The 20858-nt window shown below is 37.9% G+C and overlaps 1 protein-coding gene across 1 annotated transcript in view; it reads right to left on the bottom strand.

Moving 5' to 3' along the window:
• The window catches only part of snx29 (sorting nexin 29), a 270710-nt gene that overhangs the window by 111800 nt on the left and 138052 nt on the right, over positions 1-20858 (bottom strand). The window contains exon 18 of the mRNA XM_002937686.5: positions 20635-20716. Coding sequence (XP_002937732.4) covers positions 20635-20716 — 82 coding nt within the window. The remainder of the gene's footprint in view (positions 1-20634; positions 20717-20858) is intronic.

The raw sequence follows: 20858 nt of genomic DNA, 5'->3' as shown, positions 1-20858 counted from the left end.
ATGTGTGGTGTATTGTCTGGCTTGGTTAAAGTCAAACATATAAAATGGCACATATCAATTATAACATACTGCAAATGTCAACATTCCTTTACCTCCTCCAAAGCTAACAATTTAGAAATCTAACACAGTATTTTGCTTTTAAAAACAAATTCAATTTGCAATACATTTAAGGTTATATGCATACACAAAAACTTAACATTTATGGATCTGTTCACAGGTTAGGCTTACATTTTTAATGTTGGAATTTCTGTTTTAAAAGTCAGTGTAGGCATGCACAAATAATAATGTTTGGTAGTTCTGAGAGACATTCGTTATAACCACTGAATGCCAATGTTTTTCTTACTGCCAAGCAATAACACAAGTCTGTGGATGCGAGCATATGAAATTGACTTATGACCGAACAATGTCTTTAAAGGTGGTCATTTAAATTAGAGACTGGATTATGAATAACAGGGGGCCTGAACAGAAACATATGGAATAAAAAGTATCAATATTAATAATATTAATAATTAATAGCTTTTTGGCTGCCGGGGGTCAGTGACCGCCGTATAAAACCAGAAAGATGCAGCAAAGGAAAGCAAATCTCAGAAAAAAACTATAAAAAATAATGAAGACCAACTGCAAAGTTATTAGGAATAGAATGTTCTATAACTGACTAAAAATTAAGTTAAAGGTAAACCACCCCTTTAAAAAAACCATAGTAAAATCTGCCCCAGAATTTTAAAACAATGAAGTCATAACTGATTGTGACAACTATTTGACCAATATATCTTTCTGCGCTTCACAAACCAAAGATTAGAAACTGCAGTGGCGGGCACTAGGTGATGTCACAGCTCAGTAGCGGCAACTGAACATGTTCAATCTTCCCCATGTAATGATTGCACTTAAACTATCATTTAATCAGGATTAAAGAGACTGTCTTTTTATAATTATTCCAATCCCACATAATAAAAATAAAAATGATCAAAGCTACGTTACCCAGCATGGTAACGGAATCATTTATAACTGAAAGCGAACGAGGATTTTTTGATATGAAAATAAGGACAGGATTAATCACCTTTTATTTTAATTAATGAATCAAACTAAAGAAAAAATATCCTGCACTTGTACATCAAAGTTGCTTTCTAAAAAAAGGAAAATGAAAAGAATTCAGCGTGCTGGCTTAATGTGCCAGTAAACAGAATTCATTTCCATAGGCCTTAGCAAATTTAGTGAGCCAAACCAGCTTCACAGAATGTGTTATTGCAGCAACTGCCATGTTTTAGCACACCAGATAGAGAGCACATTTCAAAAATGTCAAATGTATATTTAAATCTCGTACACAGAAATGATGAGCAGACGGCGTAGGAACTGGAGGCAAACTTTTACACCAACTTCATGAGATTCAGCAATTTGCCATAAGGCTTTTATATGTTACACAATATTCTCCATTAAAAGGGTTTCAAGTTGCAATTTAAAAACCATTATAGTATCTATGCTATACAATTCCCAGTTAAAAGAATAGATAGGATAGACCTAGGTGTTACCAAAGCGAGCATGCCTCTCTGCTCCATTTAACATAAATATATGCATTCCAGCAGATTTATGAAAATGTGTACACCACAGGAAAGTTCACCACAGGAAATTCACCCACGTTCTATTCATTCCTATTGGATATTTAGAATCGTATTTGTCATTAGGTGAAAGTTAGAGTTCACCATTTTAGAAATATGCTTCTAAAAATCACATAGGAAGGAATAGAAAGTGGAGTTTTTCTGTAGTGAGCTCTAATTTCACCCTTATACACATATATAAAATAAATACACATACTTCAATAAGTAATAACTGTAGAAAATGTATAGCACCAAATACACACTTAACTCTACATAAATAAAAATACAGATGAAATATTATCTAATAGCTACTGGAAACACTTGTTTAGCACTCATGTTAGCACTCCATACTTTTTTTACTAACTAAGCCTAAAACTCTGCAGATAAAGGGTCATGCAAGTATGGGACCTATTATCAAGAATGCTCGGGACCTGGAGTTTTCTGTAATTTGGATCTCCATACCTTAAGCCTGCTAAAAATCATTTAAATATTTATTAAGCCAAATAGGATTGTTTTGCACCCAATAATTAATTATATCCTGGTTGAAATCAAGTACAAGGTACTGTTTTATTATTACAGAGAAAAAGGAAATCATTTTACCGCCATGATTTTTAGAATATAGTGATGTACTTGAGGCCATTTCTGTAATTTCCTCTCTATATTATATGGTGTTCTTTTTGATTATAGTTGCTTGTGTTTAATCAGTGTAATCCTCCTTTTGTAAAAAGTGTGCCTTTTCCAGAAGAGATATAAATATTTACATTAAAGTAACTTCTGTACCATTAAAGGCAAATTATACCTTGTATTTGCAGGGTTGTACCTTTTAAAGCTTTACCAAAAAGTGACTATGGGAGCGGCCATTGAAGTACTAGTAGGGCACGCATTTGCATAGCAGATAATGCATTCCCCGTTAAGACTGGTTTTAGTACAAAAGCAGATAATGTGATAAAAAATTGCAATCTGTAAATGAACCAAAATCACTCTACTCTACAAGCTAATATATTTGTATACCCCCAAAAGACTTACGGCTCATTTATGTACCCTAGTGCTGTGAGCAAAGAGAAATTTGAGTTCAATCGCTATTTTTTCCCTGAATTGCAGGGGGTGATGTGTGTGGTGCAGACGCACTGTGCCTTCAGCTACTGCATCCAATTCGGCCAAATGAACACAACTGCATATTCAACTTGACACAAACCAGACACAACTGCACAGAAGTCTGCCTGGTTTCTGACTTTAGAAAGTGTGCTGCAACAATTGAGGCTAGATTAGCTACCACCTTATTAAGAAGTGGCAGTAGCTCCAGGGCTCCCCTGCATCAATAGGCTCAGCAACGCGCAATTCAGAATGGAAGGACCCTGCAGCCAGTTCAAGGAGCACATTTTGATGCAAGTAGCTAATTGGTTTTACATGCAACTGACTACAGGGAAATTGCAGGGACTGCAACTGCACTGCAGATGTAAATGATCCCTTTAAACTAGAGCTAAACCCTAAAAATTAATATGGCTAGAAATGCTATATTATATGATTAACTTACTGCACCAGTCTAAAGGTTCACGGTCTCTATAACAGAAATTATCAAGCCTTAAAAATTGTTACAGTAGCTCCCTATCTTGGATCTTGTTAGGAAATGGAGTATTAGGGATACTGCACATACTCAATGGTCTTTGGGCAGCTGGTAAGAAGCTTGGGGGTCACCATAAATCATTAACCAGAAAATGATTTTGTTTTGACTGTCATATAAGCTGATGCTCTGGGGCTAATTATTCAATTCTGATGATAATTGCACTGAGCTGCCTTGTAATGTATATCTAAAATAATTACTAATCAGTCCTGTATTTTGATCTTTATATTCTATATACAGTATATTGTGAGCCGGTCCCTACGCTCAGGAAACTGACAGCAGCACAGAAAATGTGTTGTCATTCAGCATAAAAGATAGGGAGCTACAGGGGGGCATTTTCTGCTAAAGTGATATGTAGATGTCACTGCTGAAGAATAATGTAAAGAAGAAAGAGGAACCTCATTGTATATATGGTGACCTTGCAGAGTGAGTTTGGACATATTAAAGTTGTAATCAAAACAGATATTTCTGGTGACCGCATTATTCTATAAGCTCCCTGGCACTTCAATATAATTCAGACATAACCGTACTGAAAATCTTCTGCATTTGTATGTTGTCACTTCTGGTGCTTGGCATCAAAATGACTTCTTCTTCTGCATTTGTACGTTGTCACTTCTGGTGCTTGGCATCAAAATGACTTCTGCCTCCAATTCAGTGTGCTGAATCAATTGATGAATGCCACTGTGGGAACCTTGAAAAGGATTCCTCTATATTAATAGCCCCCTTGCAGGACGGCACAGGTTGGACCGATTGGCCAAGAGTGCAACTATGTGAAAGTGCAAGGAGGACCTGTTGGATGCAGGATCTGCTTCCTCTATAGTTGTTATAGTTGCCCCCTACCCACAGTGACTGTATGGGCCCTGGCATCTACATGGGAAAGTGCCAGCAGCCACAGAGACATGCAGTGAGGACAGGAAATAAGGGAAAGGAGTAGAAAAATAGCAGTATTTTGCATTTTTTAAAGAAATTTAGTATGGAAGGTATGAAAAAAGAGGTTGCTATTATAGATTATATACCATCTATTTGTGCAGTGTAAAAAACTGTGCTATACGTTCCCAATAAAAAGCAAGGGTTACAGAATAAAATAGGATCACAACACCTTACATTATGAACCTATATTGTAAACTGCAAGATTTAAATAAAGAAAATGTTTAAAAATGTAGTTTTAATACTTTGTAATAATATCACAGAGTACAAAACTTCAGTGTAGTATTAATTATTCTAGTACATTAAGATATTAAAGATGCTATTGCACAAATGTTGATTGCATAGCACATGTTGCTGCCAAAGCATTAGGCTGCTAGGTGCAGGGACACAGCTCAGCCCTATCCTACTACATGCCTTAGGGAAGGCAATAACGACAGGGTCCCAATGCAGACTGTGTCTCGTTCTGCTCCTACCTTGCACCTCAGAATGACAAGCACAGTATGGCTGGGTAGGGGGTGGGACAACAATTACGCGCTCCTTTAACACAGTGCCCCTCATTGACACAAAGCTCACTAACACAGGCAGCACTGTATCAGCAAAGGGAGCAGCAAGTCTCTGCAATTCAAGTGCAGAGGCCTGTGGCTATTTGCAAAACGCCACACTCAGTGGGCAAAATCCAAAAAAAGCAACAAAAAAAGCCAGTTGCTGTTTTGTTGTTGCATTCTGCACGCTGTGCAGGACATCACAAATGTACCCTTATATATTATAGAATGATAACAGCTGGCATTATAGAATTCCAAATGCATGCTCCTGTGCTGTACATGAGTGGAAGGAAAATACTCTGTGGGCAGAGAAAACAATGAAAGTAAATTCAATATTTCTTCAAAAAAATACTAAAAAAAAATAGTTAAAATCCTTGAAACTAAGATAAGAAATAATTGTTTTCCATTTACAAACAGCAAGTTTTGGGCTTTATGCCAGCATTTTGTTGGCGCTCTAAATTACTTTCTTTGATGATTCAAGAGGCTTCATTGGGTTTTATCTCCTCTTTAAAACTTCATTGTGCTTGTAAAGCTCACTAAGGCTTTCCAATAGCACTTACAACCATACAAATGCACATAAATGGCCATTCTTTTACTCAATGTGAGCATCAAAAACCTTTCAACAATAAGATGGCAAAGAACCTGTGATATCAGAAAAAATGAAATGAAGTAATAGTTTCATACATAGCATAAAAGACAAGATAAATCCAGTGTATACAACTATCTTCTGTTGTTATTTTTATTCTATAATAGAAATGCAGGTCCTGGTTGTGATACACAACCCTTATGAGTCCACCAGGGGGAAGGTTTTTACCTTCCCATATATATATATATATATTGTCATGCCAGCAGTATTGCCCTGGCATGGTAAATTGTTAAACCTGGCAGCATTTGCTTTGTGTCCACAAGACACCCTTAATTAACCCAATACACACTTTCAACATCGGGTCGCCGACTCCCACAGAGACCCCTAATTAAATATGCAACCAGGGACTGTGGGAAGGTGACAACTTCAGCCGAGTGAGCAGACAATGCGAAGCCAGCCATTTGGGAGGCGGGGAACCTGAGGCTATTGGTTTCTTTGATCTGTGATGAAAGAAAGTTAGTCGTGGACCTAGAACAGCAGGGGGGTGCAGCTATGGGAAAATATGGATTATAGAAAGGGGTCCATATCTACTCTGCTTTAGGGTTCAAATCCTCATAAATCACATATTGTTTATGAGGAGGCCCCAGGCTTCCCAATGATACCAAACAGGGACTTCCTATACCCACCAGTTAGAATGGATATTTCGGGGGCACTGGGACATGAGACACCCCTCATGTTTGGTATAATTTTGATCACCCACATATGGGTCAAAACAAGCCCCTACTTTCATAATAATATTGGGTACTGGCAAGCTCTCTACGGGGGGGGGTCATGTGACAAGCTCCTGGGCACTCATGCATACGGTAATGAGGGAGGGGCCCAGCGGAACATAAAAGCAAACATGCCCAGGTATCCCTTAGCTCATTCTGGAGGTCTCAACTTACATTGGGGGATGGGCTCAGGATTTCTAAACTCTTACTTCAGGAGGACACAAAACATAACTCAGTAACGTACTTAGGGTTTCTCTGTATTTTTTATTCCCTTTTATTTTATTTACTGTTTTGTATGAATATGTCTCCTTTTGTAAAACCTTTGTTTGTATGTATATGTCTCTTTTTGTAAAACGTTGTGTACTTTGGCTCTATAAAGATCCCCACGTACCTTGTATAAATGTTCGGGCCTAAATGTAGTAACTGCTTAGTTGTATGTGTATTGAGTTGAGGGCAAGTTCTGTGTAAATGCTAATTAACTAGTGGGCTGCTAGCAGGGGGTGTGTTTGACCATAATTTTAACCCTGTGGCTGCTAGTGTGCTCTTAAATTAGTGGAAACTAACCCTAACTGCAGTAAGAAAGTTTGTGTGATATATTTGTATATTGGGTTTCTATCGCCTGTTAATGATAGATGGTGGCAGTGAATAGTTATTTAGGGCGGTGGTGTGTTTGGGGGGTGCCTGATGTTAGTCTAACCTGTGTGAAAGGTGGAGTGTAACCCCTTGTTGCCCCGTCCCCGTGTCATACGCGTCTGAGAGTGGCGTGTTCCTGACATATATACAGTGGTGTGAAAAACGATTTGCCCCCTTCCTGATTTCTTATTCTTTTGCATGTTTGTCACACTTAAATGTTTCTGCTCATCAAAAACCATTAACTATTAGTCAAAGATAACATAATTGAACACAAAATGCAGTTTTTAAATGAAGGTTTACGTTATTAAGGGAGAAAAAAAACTCCAAATCTACATGGCCCTGTGTGAAAAAGTGATTGTTAAAAAATAACTTAACTGTGGTTTATCACACCTGAGTTCAATTTCTGTAGTCACCCCCAGGCCTGATTACTGCCACACCTGTTTCAATCAAGAAATCACTTAAATAGGAGCTACCTGACACAGAGAAGTAGACCAAAAGCACCTCAAAAGCTAGACATCATGCCAAGATCCAAAGAAATTCAGGAACAAATGAGAACAAAAGTAATTGAGATCTATCAGTCTGGTAAAGGTCATAAAGCCATTTCTAAAGCTTTGGGACTCCAGCGAACCACAGGGAGTGTGGCAAATTCTCACACACCTGTATCTTCCCCCAACTAGAACTGAGTAGCAAAAAAAAACAAATGTTTGGGAGTAGAACCAGGTGATACCTTTAAAGAAAGTGTGATGTAGAGTGCCTGTGTCTTTCAGGCATCTGGATATATTTTATGTCGTTTTTTTGCTGTGTAACAGGCCCTATGAATAAGAGATAGTTGCAGCATTTCAAGCCTGCAGTTAATTGATGCCGCTTTGCTCATCAATGTTGTATGCCCAAGCATCTCTAGATATTAAGGTGGTAGATTTGAACACAGAGGTAAGTATATATTTTTTATATTTATTATTTTTATATTTAAGGGTAGATATCTTACATTTCTGGTGGGGTACCAATAACTTTTTAAAGGCAATTAAAAAAATGTATTTTAGCCAAGACTTTAACGGAGAAGGAAAGTAATTTTGGCATTTTACTGCCAATAGATTTTCCACCTAGACCGCTATATTTATTCTGCAGAAAGCTTTATCATACCTAAGTAAAGAGTCCTAGAAGCTTTTTCTGTTTGTTTAAAGGAACAGTAACACCAAAAAATAAAATGTTTTTAAAGAATCATAATACAATGCACTGTTGCCCTGCACTGTTAAAATTTGCACATTTGCTTTAGAAACACTATAGTTTATATAAAAAGGTGCTGTGTAGCCATGGGGGCAGCCATTCAAGCTGGAAAAAGGAGAAAAGGCACAGGCACATAGGAGATAACAGATAAAACACCATTGTATTGTATAGAACTTATCTGTTATCTGTTATGTAACCTGTGCCTTTTCTCTTTTAAATGGCTGCCCCCATGGCTACACAGCAGCTTCATTTACTAAACTATAGTAATGTTTCTAAAGCAAATACACCAGTTGCACCAGTGCAGGGCAACAGTACATTATACTGTAGTTCCTTTTATACACTTTGATTTTTTGGTGTTACTGTTCCTTTAAGATTGCAGCTGCCATTTTAGCTTGGTGTTCATAGCTTCCTTCTGTAGAGCTGTTATAGCTCAGATTAAACATTCCTTAGGGGGAGCAGGAGAAGGTAGAGAGAGAGAGCTGCAAAGACTCTGGCCCCAGGAATGAAGGATTTTTCTGAGAGAGGAAGTCAGATACCCAAAGAACATGTTCACAAAAATGGAAACAAGAAATCCTGTGTTTCTTTTGATAGAGAACTCTTATGGCTGTATTTACTTTTTGACCTTTTTGACCTTTTTGATAAATTTTCTTAGTTTTTACCTTTCCTTCTCCTTTGAAGCAGAATGAAAGGCTAAGTCACTTGGGGGTGCCAAAATGTTAGGCACCCCCAAGTGACTTAAATCTCTTACCTTGTGCCCCCGGCTGGTGCCCCTGTTAGGAGAGAACAGCACCAGTCCGGGGTAGCTGCGAGCACTTCCTTCTTCCTCTTTCACAAATGCACAGTAGAGTGAAAAGCCAAACTTTAACAACAAAGTCAGCTTTTCACTCGGCGAATGCGCCGGCCCAGGGATTTCGCCGGCAGAAGAAAGAGGAAGCGCCTCCTACAGCTACCCCGGGCTGGTGCTGTTTTCTTCTAACAGGGGCACCAGCCCGAGGTACAAGGTGAGTGTTTTAAGTCACTTGAATGTGCCTAACATTTTGGCACCCCCAAGTGACTTAGCCTTTCCTTCTCCTTTAAAGGAGACATATAGGATAAATGAAAAAAAACTTTTACTAAACATAAAGAGCCAAAGGGAATTATTAGCAGAAATATACAAATTTGATCACACACAACTAAATAATTTCAGAAAAATACATATAAGGCATTATTTATAGCCCCCAGGTTGTGTGGAAAGTGCCCTTTGGGACACAACTGACATGTTTTTTACCCATAAAGTAGTACTTTTCCCATAGCTGGTGATGAAGTGCCAGGTAAATATAACATGAAACGCATAAGACTCTTATATAACCCTATGATGTATACTTGAATAAAGCAACGATTCTATGAAGCAGCGGGTCAAGTAAATCTGTTGCCGTGTGTAACAGAAAGGAATGTAGTGTGAACATGTAAACCATATGAAAAACACTCATCATTCTGAATAGATAAAAGCCACAGGACACTTCAAAATAATAAATGGGATTGTCTAGTTTCTAGTTCAATGTTTTGAACATTTTCCTAAGACAGGCCATGAAAAAACTTTATACTATTAAAGGGGATCATTGGGACCCACTGTAAACAACACAGGGAGCCATTTTTGGGTCCTGATTCAAAGGTTGAGGATTCCAAATCTGGATGATTGCTTGTTTATTGCCTTAATCATACATCTGGTATCTGATACAGATTAATGCGACAAGAAGAATGTACATAATGCCTTATCTCATGTAAACTTTATAGATGTCTTTGAGGAATTTTGTGATGGAATTAGGAAGATAAGTTTTTCTTATCTCACAGAATGTTGCCATGTGAAGTACTAAGGTACCTAAAAAATATTTAGATCTTTTTTGTGCTTGCAAAAAACTCTATATTCCTGGTACTCCAGTGACCATTTCTATTACTTTACTGGAAAAAGCAGTACTCCTGTCTTGCTTTATGGCTGGGATTCTAGATGTACACAAGGCATATATAACAATATTTGAATTTGTAAAGGTTTTTTTTTTTTTTAATTTTAATAGATTTGAAATTTTAATTGAAATGTTTGCTTATTAACCTTTTTAGTGCCATAGGACGTAGATTCTACGTCCTAGGTACCAAGGGACCAAAGTGCCATAGAACGTAGAATCTACGTCCTACAGCACTAACGGGTTTACAAGCGCTGCGCTCGCTTTTAAAGCAGCGCAGCGCTTGTAAAGCCTGCACAACCCCCTAGGCAACGAGCATAAGAGGTCATACTTACCGATCCGGGTCCCCCAGCGCCGCCGATCCGGGTCCTCAGCCAATGACAGCAGTGGACACGCATTGATGACGTGTCCACTGCTGTCCCTTTAATTGTCGCCGCCCCCGCCGTCGCCTCTTCACTCTGCTGCCACGTGAGACTGCTGGAGCCCCCCTGCTGCCTTCCTGCTGCCTTCCTGCCAGATTGGTCGCCCTGATCGCCTGCCTGCATTGTGTAAGCTGAACTACAACTCTCTAACCACTGTTTATTTTGCTTATTTCTATCTCAACTGTCTAAAATTTTTTTTTTTTTTTTTTTCCATTTCTTCTTCTATCTTTGTCATTATTACACTTTTGTACACATACACACTTATTTACAACTTTCCCAAGCACACACAGACACTTACACACACACTTACACTTACACTTTTTTTTTTTTTTTTTTCTTTCTTTCTTTTCTTTTCTTTCTTTCTTTGCTTTCTCTGGCAGTCTTTTTTTTTTACTAAAACTTTATTTCTGATCTTGCTCTATAATTATCTGATTTATTTGGTTGCATTTTAGTGTTTTTTTTGCATTTTCATAATTGATTTCTGTTTTTGAATTATTCTATTGCACTATAACTTTTGTATTGCTATTGGGTGCTGAATTTGCAGTGACGTTGGTGGATCCAGGGCTCTGACCACCGATTTCATTGCAATAATTGTTCTTCTGTTGGTTTGAGCGGTTTTTATTTGAATTTACTGATTTTATGGTGTTTTATCTTTGCATTGTTCTTTATTGTGTATTTAGTGCCCCAAAAAGGTTGCTTTTGCAGTGACATTGGTGGATCCAGGGCTCTGATCACCGATTTCATTGCAATTATTGTTCTTTGATTGCTTTTAGTGGTTTTATTCCATTTTAACTTCATTTGATTTCAGTTGTTCTAGAAAGGTCCAGAGGTGCTAAGATTGTTCTGGTAGTTTCTATTGCCAAGGGTTAGGCTGATGCCACACATGGCGTAGGGCTGATTTTTTCAGCAAGTGGAAAAACGCTTGCCGAAAATTCAGCCCTACGCCTGCTACTTGTGCCTGCACCCGAATGAATGGAATACGCTCGGGTGCAGGCACATGTAGCCGATATACGCATGAAAACGCGAGACTTTGCATTCTCACGCGTTTTCATGCGTATATCGGCTACATGTGCCTGCACCCGAGCGTATTCCATTCATTCGGGTGCAGGCAAAAAAAAAAGGGGTGCATAGAGTGCAGCCCCAATATTATGCATTTTCAGGTTTGGCGGCCATGTACTTATGTGCACCCATACATATGGGGTATCGTTTTATTCAGGGGAACTTGCAGATTTATGGTTAGTAAGTTTTTGGTAGTTGCCATGGAGATTTTGGGGAGAAATCTAGGTTTGTATCTGGTTTTTCCTTGATTTCTGACCAAAGCGTGACTTCTGCAAGGGACTGCGGCCACAATTTTCCATGTAGAAAGAGAAGAGTGGTGTCTCTGAATAGCTGAAGGTGTGCACTTTTTGGAAATATATAGTTTGCGGGGGTTATTTCACAGGTATGGGGGTGTTTAGACTAAATAACTGCAGGTAGAGCAAAGCCCCCCGTTATGCATTGCCCCTGTTAGGGGGCATTTGGTGGCCACGTCTTTATGTGCACCCATACATATGGGGTATCGTTTTATTCAGGGGAACTTGCAAATTGAGGTTTAGTAAGTTTTTGGTAGTTGCCATGGAGATTTTGGGGAGAAATCTAGGTTTTTTATCTGGTTTTTCCTTGATTTCTGACCAAAATCTAGGTTTGTATCTGGTTTTTCCTTGATTTCTGACCAAAGCGCTGACTTCTGCAAGGGACTGCGGCCACAATTTTCCATGTAGAAAGAGAAGAGTGGTGTCTCTGAATAGCTGAAGGTGTGCACTTTTCGTAAATATATAGATTGTGGGGGTTATTTCACAGGTAGGGGGGGTTAACACTGAAAAACTGCAGGTAGTGCACATAGAGCGCAGCCCCCAAAATTTCAACTGAAATTGCCCTTATGCATTGCCCCTGTTTTGGGGCATTTGGTGGCCACGTCTTTATGTGCACCCATACATATGGGGTATCGTTTTATTCAGGGGAACTTGCAAATTGAGGTTTAGTAAGTTTTTGGTAGTTGCCATGGAGATTTTGGGGAGAAATCTAGGTTTTTTATCTGGTTTTTCCTTGATTTCTGACCAATGCGCTGACTTCTGCAAGGGACTGCGGCCACAATTTTCCATGTAGAAAGAGAAGAGTGGTGTCTCTGAATAGCTGAAGGTGTGCACTTTTCGTAAATATATGATTGTGGGGGTTATTTCACAGGTAGGGGGGGTTAACACTGAAAAACTGCAGGTAGAGCAAAGCCCCCCCTTATGCATTGCCCCTGTTTGGGGGCATTTGGTGGCCACGTCTTTATGTGCACCCATACATATGGGGTATCGTTTTATTCAGGGGAACTTGCAAATTGAGGTTTAGTAAGTTTTTGGTAGTTGCCATGGAGATTTTGGGGAGAAATCTAGGTTTTTTTATCTGGTTTTTCCTTGATTTCTGACCAAAATCTAGGTTTGTATCTGGTTTTTCCTTGATTTCTGACCAAAGCGCTGACTTCTGCAAGGGACTGCGGCCACAATTTTCCATGTAGAAAGAGAAGAGTGGTGTCTCTGAATAGCTGAAGGTGTGCACTTTTTGGAAATATATAGTTTGCGGGGGTTATTTCACAGGTATGGGGGTGTTTAGACTAAATAACTGCAGGTAGAGCAAAGCCCCCCGTTATGCATTGCCCCTGTTAGGGGGCATTTGGTGGCCACGTCTTTATGTGCACCCATACATATGGGGTATCGTTTTATTCAGGGGAACTTGCAAATTGAGGTTTAGTAAGTTTTTGGTAGTTGCCATGGAGATTTTGGGGAGAAATCTAGGTTTTTTATCTGGTTTTTCCTTGATTTCTGACCAAAATCTAGGTTTGTATCTGGTTTTTCCTTGATTTCTGACCAATGCGCTGACTTCTGCAAGGGACTGTGGCCACAATTTTCCATGTAGAAAGAGAAGAGTGGTGTCTCTGAATAGCTGAAGGTGTGCACTTTTTGGAAATATATAGTTTGCGGGGGTTATTTTACAGGTAGGGGGGGTTAACACTGAAAAACTGCAGGAAGTGCACATAGAGCGCAGCCCCCAAAATTTCAACTGAAATTGCCCTTATGCATTGCCCCTGTTTTGGGGCATTTGGTGGCCACGTCTTTATGTGTACCCATACATATGGGGTATCGTTTTATTCAGGGGAACTTGCAGATTGATGTTTAGTAAGTTTTTGGTAGTTGCCATGGAGATTTTGGGGAGAAATCTAGGTTTTTTATCAGTTTTTTCCTCGATTTCTGACCAAAGCGCTGACTTCTGCAAGGGACTGCGGCCACAATTTTCTATGTAGAAAGAGAAGAGTGGTGTCTCTGAATAGCTGAAGGTGTGCACTTTTCAGAAATATATAGTTTGTGGGGGTTATTTCACAAGTAGGGGGGGTTAACACTGAAAAACTGCAGGTAGTGCACATAGAGCACAGCACCCACATTTTTAGCTGTAATTGCCCTTGTGCATTGCCCCTGCTTTGGAGTGTTTGGTGCCCATGTCTTTATGTGCACCCATACATATGGGGCATCATTTTATTCAGTAGAAATTTGTCTTTCAAATTTGCCTTTGTTAGAAAATTTTTATGAGATTTTTTTTTGTCAAATCCACATTTGATCATGCGTCCAAGTTTACGTTTTAGAAAAAAAAAAAAATGTCAAAAAAACTTCCAAATTTCACAATGCACTGACAAAAGGTATTTGGCTTTTTAGTGAAAACTACATTGCACCTAGAAACCTGAAGGTCTGTAGTTTCTAAAGATACCAAACATGAGGGGATATTTTAGATTTACATATAAGTTATGCTGCATCAACTGTTACAAGCGCTTTTCCGCTTTGTTCTGGTGTGATATTGTACTAAGTATTGCTTTAGTTTGGGGGTTACTTCTGGACAGGAACTGTGGGGTACCACCACATATTTGGTATCGTTGGACTTGGGAGTATCAGGGCTTTTACAAACAACAAAAAAAAGTTTGTAAAATTAACTTTTCTATGGAAAAAAAACTCAAAATATACAGAAATTTTTCATAATTTTTTTTTTTTTTTACATAATTCACCCAAAATACACATCATATCTCCAGAAAAGTTATAAAATTTGGTATGTATGTCGAAGCCCAATTAGTGACGAAAAAAACGATATATAATTTCCCTAGTTTCATGGAGGTTTTCCTACCAAAAAACATTGTTAAAGCGAATGAGTACAAAATGCTTAAAAAACGTCTGGCACTGGGGGGAACCGAAATGACGAATTCGGCTGGCACTTAAAGGGTTAATTAAAAAATTTGAATATAAAAACGTAACCAAATAAAGCCATGAAAAAAAATGTAATGCAACAGTTTCAATTGGTCTGCAAACTCTCGAATTGAAAACTTGAATTAAAAAAAAACACATTAATTTTGATAACTCCCATTGATTAAATGGCCGACATTTTACATTTGAGTTTTTCAAATTTTTTGCACTATTGAAATATTTAATGTTCAAGTTTTGGAAACCAGAATTCAAATTTGGGAGTTTTTATATGGAATCGGGGAACAAATATGAATTTAAACATTGATAAATCACCTCCTAAGGCTAAAGAACTTCACAACAACACAGAGCAAGATTAGTTTAGATACAGGAGATAAGATTTCTGACTGAGGCAGAAGAAACAAGCAACTAAATTGTAAACGCATATATATATAAAGTATCTATACCTTAATCTCTTTAAATACTTCCTCCATGAACAGTATTTGACAAATATTTAGAATATATGTTTAGATAAACATATTTATTCATTACCTCTAGTGACATTCTAGCTCAGCTGGAGTACAGGAACTGACAAATAAACACCAAACAACCTGTAGAATCATGAAATATGTTTTGCCTAATATTATTCTCCTCATGTTCACCATGGAGAACATTCCTCCTTCAGTTAGATATTGTTTGATAAAACAAAATGCACAAGCCTGTTTTACAAGTCTAATTTACCTTGTTTTTTGTTAGAAAGAAAAATACAACTATGAAGACCAAATCACATCACAGCATTGTAACTTTTCCCCAAGAAATAATGTAGAACAGGCAAATGAAGAACTGACTATGTCAGAATGATATCAGAACCTTCAGGCAGTCTGTCAAATATTTATAAAAAAAAAAAAGAACAAACTGTAGGAAGCCCCAGCGACAACACACAAGAAAGGGAATTATCTGTTCAGGAAGTCTAGGAAATATGTAGGTAAAACCATACAATGCCACCAACTAGATAAGATATGCTATAGTTTGCAGAAACTGAATAATGCAGCACCTCAATGCATCTTCTGCAATAGGACAGATAATTTTATAATTGTTTATATATTCTGAAAAATCTTTTAAGTAACATGCAGCTGGTCTAGGTCCATCAAGTTTGATCAATAAGCCAGCTTAGTTGAATCAATCAAAGTAGATATAAATCAAAGGCCGAGTTATAAATGAGTTTAATATTTTTAATATTTCAGACCCCCAAAGAATGACTGGCCTAAGGTACTAAATCTAATAGAAAGCTATAGGCCATATTTTATCTATATTTTTTCAGTTAATTTGATCACTGATCAAGCACAGGCCTGCTTTCCTAGCCAATCGGTCTACTTTGATATGAATTAACATTTTGTATAGTAAATCCAAACCTCATTAAGGATTGGTTCACCCTGATTGGTCTTTAGTAATACTGACACATGATAATGCCCAGTTGTGCCTTCTTCATGTAACAATAATAAAAATATGAATAACAGCAGGAAGCATAGACAAGGCTAGTTGCCCAAGCCAGTACAGTAGAAATCTGATGTTAAACACAATATGTGCCAGATACTAATGTATCTAATGATAATAATCAGCTAATGTACCCTCATGTGTCTTTGCCCATGTCCAAATGGAAAGAGGGTTTCTGCCAATTTAAACCCTTTCATTTTTATAAGCATAACTTTTATCTTTTGTTCTTAGATTTTGTTTAATCAGCCCATTCTATTTTACGTTAAACAGTGACACTGTACATACAGTGATCAAAGCAAGTCAATTTAAATCCCATAGCCTCTCAGGAAACATGGTCTACTGCACTGAATTGTCATCCTTTGTACCACGTTTGGAGCTACACTAACAAGATTTAGGACCCAAACATATTGTGCAAACACACAGCAGCACAACCTATATAGGTAAAATGAACAAATGCACACTATACACATAGCTTTTGCGTTGCACAGTGTAAACTCTGGGGATGGCTGTGCAATATGTACAGATGGAGAAGATTTTAGTGAAGCATCTGGCATACAAGGCTAATACCCTTTACCCACTGTGTGTACCAAATGTGACAATAATGTCTGCTCCATCTATAAATGTTGCTGCACAAAGGTAATGTGGATCTAGCCTGTTCCACTGGAAAATTACCCTGTCAAATGTAAATATTACAGAAAAACAAAGAGAGTACAAGTGTATCTAGTATGCCTTTGTTGTTAACTGTTATCAACTTGCCTGCCAATTACCATCCTAACACGAGATATTCCTGTGTAATGTAATGTATTAGTAACAAACATCTGTTCTTAAGTTATTCCAAAAACCAGAGTCTTTTCTTTCATTTCCCCAAGTACATAAGCACAAGAGTATGGTCTGAAATATTGGAAATTGTTCAGAAAGATGAAAGTGTCTTTGAGTTTATATCACCCTAAAAGTACATGCCAACTTGGCCCTTTCCAACCAAGACAGCAGCTTAATGGCTGTCTGGTCTGTATGGGGCAAATTAACTAATATCTACGCTATTATCAGCCAGATTGTCTATTGGGCAAGTTAAAGGAACAGTCATGCTGGAAAAGGAGAAAAGGCACAGGTTACAGATAAACCCCCATTATATTCTAGAGAGCTTTTCTGTTATCTGCTAAGTAACCTGTGCCTTTTCTCCTTTGAATGGCTGCCCCCATGGCTACACAGCAGGATACCAGTCAGATGAGCCTGATCTAGCCCACAAACATGGTTGGCCATCAACAAGGAATCTCATTTTGGTGACCTCAAGAAACAAGCACATCTTTTAATGTACGGCCAGCGTATGTGCGCGTGGGAACACTATGATAGTACACTGTATTATACGTGTTCTACCAAAATTCCTATATACAATGAAAAGCTTCTTTTTAAGGGTAGAAAAGTTGTCTTAAATTGTCTGTTAAGCAAGGTAAGATTTTGGACACAGTAACAAGAGTGGGGGGGGGGGCGGGGTAGAGAATCTGCTCTCCAAAAAAGCTACATCTCACAGCACACATAAGGGCACATTCACTTACGAGACACAATGTGCAAATTCTCAATTTTCCTAGAATGGAGAATGGGTTTTTTTCACAGAATTCCGGCATCGATAGAGATGCAAACAGACAATTCTCTTGGCCGCGTTTGTGTTTGATTTGCTAAAATGGGTGCTACTGTGCGCATGCTTTGATGCAACATTTTCTAAGTGTGCATAATTTCTGATGTTTGGCGTGAAGATGCGTGCGTCCTATTCTTTTTGTGCAAGTGTGCTGTGCCTGAGGGCACTAAGGACTGAGGGAACCCTGGGGCTACTGCCTGGTGAGGAGGTGGTGGTAGATCAAGATGGTCTCTTCAGAATGATGTGCCTTGTCATAGAAAGTATGGCTGTTGCAAAATGGGTCAAGAAATGTATGAATACAGCTGATATTTAATGTGAAAAAAAAGATAAAAAAAGTTCTTGGTAACAATAAACAACAAACACTTTCAAGTTTAGGATTTCACATTTAATACTGAGCGTAAGTGTTTGAGCAAATATAGTAGCAGTTATATGCACACTGTTTTCCTTTGGTTTATATGTCCCGTTGCATGAAAAATAATTCTTCTGGAAACACATACACAGTAATAATGAATGTTGTATTTACCAATTGTCCAAGGGATAAATAAACCCTTCATGCAATTTAGCCGGGAAAGGATTAACTTCATACTTTCTAGGTTCATCAATAGTAATCTCTTACCATAAATGAGCCATGGTCACTTCATTTGTTCTCAAGAAAGCACCAAACACATTAAAATTATGGGAGTTGTGAAGTTTACTGATGTAATGCCCATGTAAGGAGAGATAAGGCCAGAAAAATAAGTATTTCATCTTAAATATGTCTTATCATCACAAGACACAACTCCCTGCTGGATGGCATTCAGTGGTCAAATCCCAGGGTCTAATGGCTAAGTAAATAGGTTGCTGTAGACCAACAGCAACAACAACATCCATAGAGGTATACAAAATGAGCACAGCTTCCTTCCAGGTCTCTTAAGCTCTTCTACCAGTGGGATTTTTTTTTCTTGCAAATAAGTTTTCACAGGAATAAATCAAGCAACTACATTTACAGCTGCTTCACAAGATGCAGTTAGAGCAGAAAGAGAAAATGATTCAGAGCTGGCTATAAATATAAATAATAAAATAAAAAAGGATGTTTGCAACGTCTCTTAAAGCAAGAATTGAAACAGCTTGAGCCGCACTCATTTTCTTCACGTTTACTCAACAGGAACGTGTGGGTAAGAATTGCTCCAGAGCAAAATGGGAATGGTAAGGGAAATAATGAAAGCATGCAGAAAAAAAGACAGGTGATGGGATACGTGACTGAGGGATAAAAGATACAAACTGAGAAGGCAAGGTTTTCAGTAAGAGGTATACATGGACATACAGGAAAAGAGGAAAGAGAATCTAAGTGATTAAATAAATTAAGCATTTAAAAAAAATCTGTATTTTGTGATAAAATAAAATCAATAGTACATTGTTATATAATAAAATATAACATTGTACAATAAAACAATATTCCATCAAGTTAAACTCTTCCAAATTATCCCTAACAAATATATAGACACACATGCATATACAGACCTATCAATACTTTTGCACATATACAGGTATGGGACCTGTTATCCACAATGCTTGCACTCTGCTTTTTTTTTTTGATAAGAGATCTTTCCATAATCTGGATCACCATACATTATGTAGACTTAAAAAATCATTTCATCATTAACTAAAGCTAATAGGATTATTTTGCCTCTAATAAGGATAAATGATATCTTAGTTGGGATCAGTTACAAGCTTGTTGAACAATTAATATCTGCAACAGCTGCAATTATAGATACAGGTATGGGATACCTTATCCAGGAACCTGTTAATCAGAAAACTCAGAATTACAAAAAGGTCATCTCCCACTCTATTTTAAGTCAATAATTCTAATTACACTAACTAAGCTGTGTGAATTCAAACTGGTGGCAAAACAATCCTATTGATTTTTAGTTGACTTAAAGTATGGAGATCCAAATTATGGAAATATACCTTATCCAGAAAACCACTGTTCTTAAGCATTCTGGGTGATAGGCCCAATACTTGTATGTATGTGTATTTATCTCGAAACCTGCACTGGAACTGCTCAATATTAATAAAGAAAAATGTTAAGGCATTATCCGGAATGCTGCAGTGAACACAAATAGACAGCAGTCACCACATACAATCACCAATACATGCCTTTGGCATGAAAATGGGACTTATTATTTTTAAAGATTTTTTTTTGTACATGATCACTAGTTTCTAATGATTTTAACCGTTCTCCATTGTTTGGTATAGACTTAAAATAAAGTCATTCCAGATTGCTCAAATACAATGGGTCTTTGATGTTTTCTCCCCCTAACAGCTCCATCACCTTTGTGTTGATGGCTGATACAAATCATTTACCACATATATGAGTGCAGTATAGGTATGGGATTGCTTATCCGGAAACTCGTTATCCAGAAAGTTATGAAATACGGAAAGGCCATCTCCCATAAGACTCCATTATAAGCAAATAATTCTAATTTTTAAAAATGATTTCCGTTTTCTCTCTAACAATAAAACAGTTCCTTGTACTTGCTCAAAGCTAAGATATAATTAATCCTTATTGGAGGCAAAACAAGCCTACTGGGTTTATTCAATATTTAAATGATTTTTAGCAGACTTAAATTATGGAAATACAAATAACGAAAAGATCCCTTATCTGGAAAACCCCAGGTCCAGAGCATTCTGGATAACAGGTCCCATACCTGTACCTCTATTACTTATTATTAAGTTACCCAAGCCAATCTTAAAGACATTTTTGTAAGATTATATAACCTCTTTGCCTGTTTTGTACTGAAACCAAAGCATTCAGTCTCTCTTCCCAGAATTCTTCATTGCAGAAGGAAATCTCTCTTCCCAGAATCCTTCATTGTAAAAGGAAATCTCTCTTCCCAGAATCCTTCATTGCAGAAGGAATTCACCAAAAACATACTGTAAGTGCTGCTCTGCTGTGAGAGTATGATTTATTATGCACAGAGGAACCTTCCATGTTACAGATTTCTACATCCCTGCTGTACAAGTTCTTACCTGATAAACATGAAAGGCATTGGCAGATTTACCCCGGAGAAAAACGGAGGGTATCCAAACATTTATAAGGGCACGATGCGATCTGCAATAGAGAAGACAGGGCAAAGTTCACTGATGTTTAAAAGGAGAGCTCAAACGTATTCCATTTTGTCAACGTGGCAATGCTTATATCCTATGCACATATGCTTTGGTTCAACACATAAAATGCTGTCCTTCTGTGTCAG

The sequence above is a fragment of the Xenopus tropicalis genome, chromosome 9 (assembly GCF_000004195.4).
Source record: "Xenopus tropicalis strain Nigerian chromosome 9, UCB_Xtro_10.0, whole genome shotgun sequence".
NCBI classification, from domain to species: domain Eukaryota; kingdom Metazoa; phylum Chordata; class Amphibia; order Anura; family Pipidae; genus Xenopus; species Xenopus tropicalis.
This window is presented reverse-complemented; position numbering and strand designations above follow the sequence as displayed.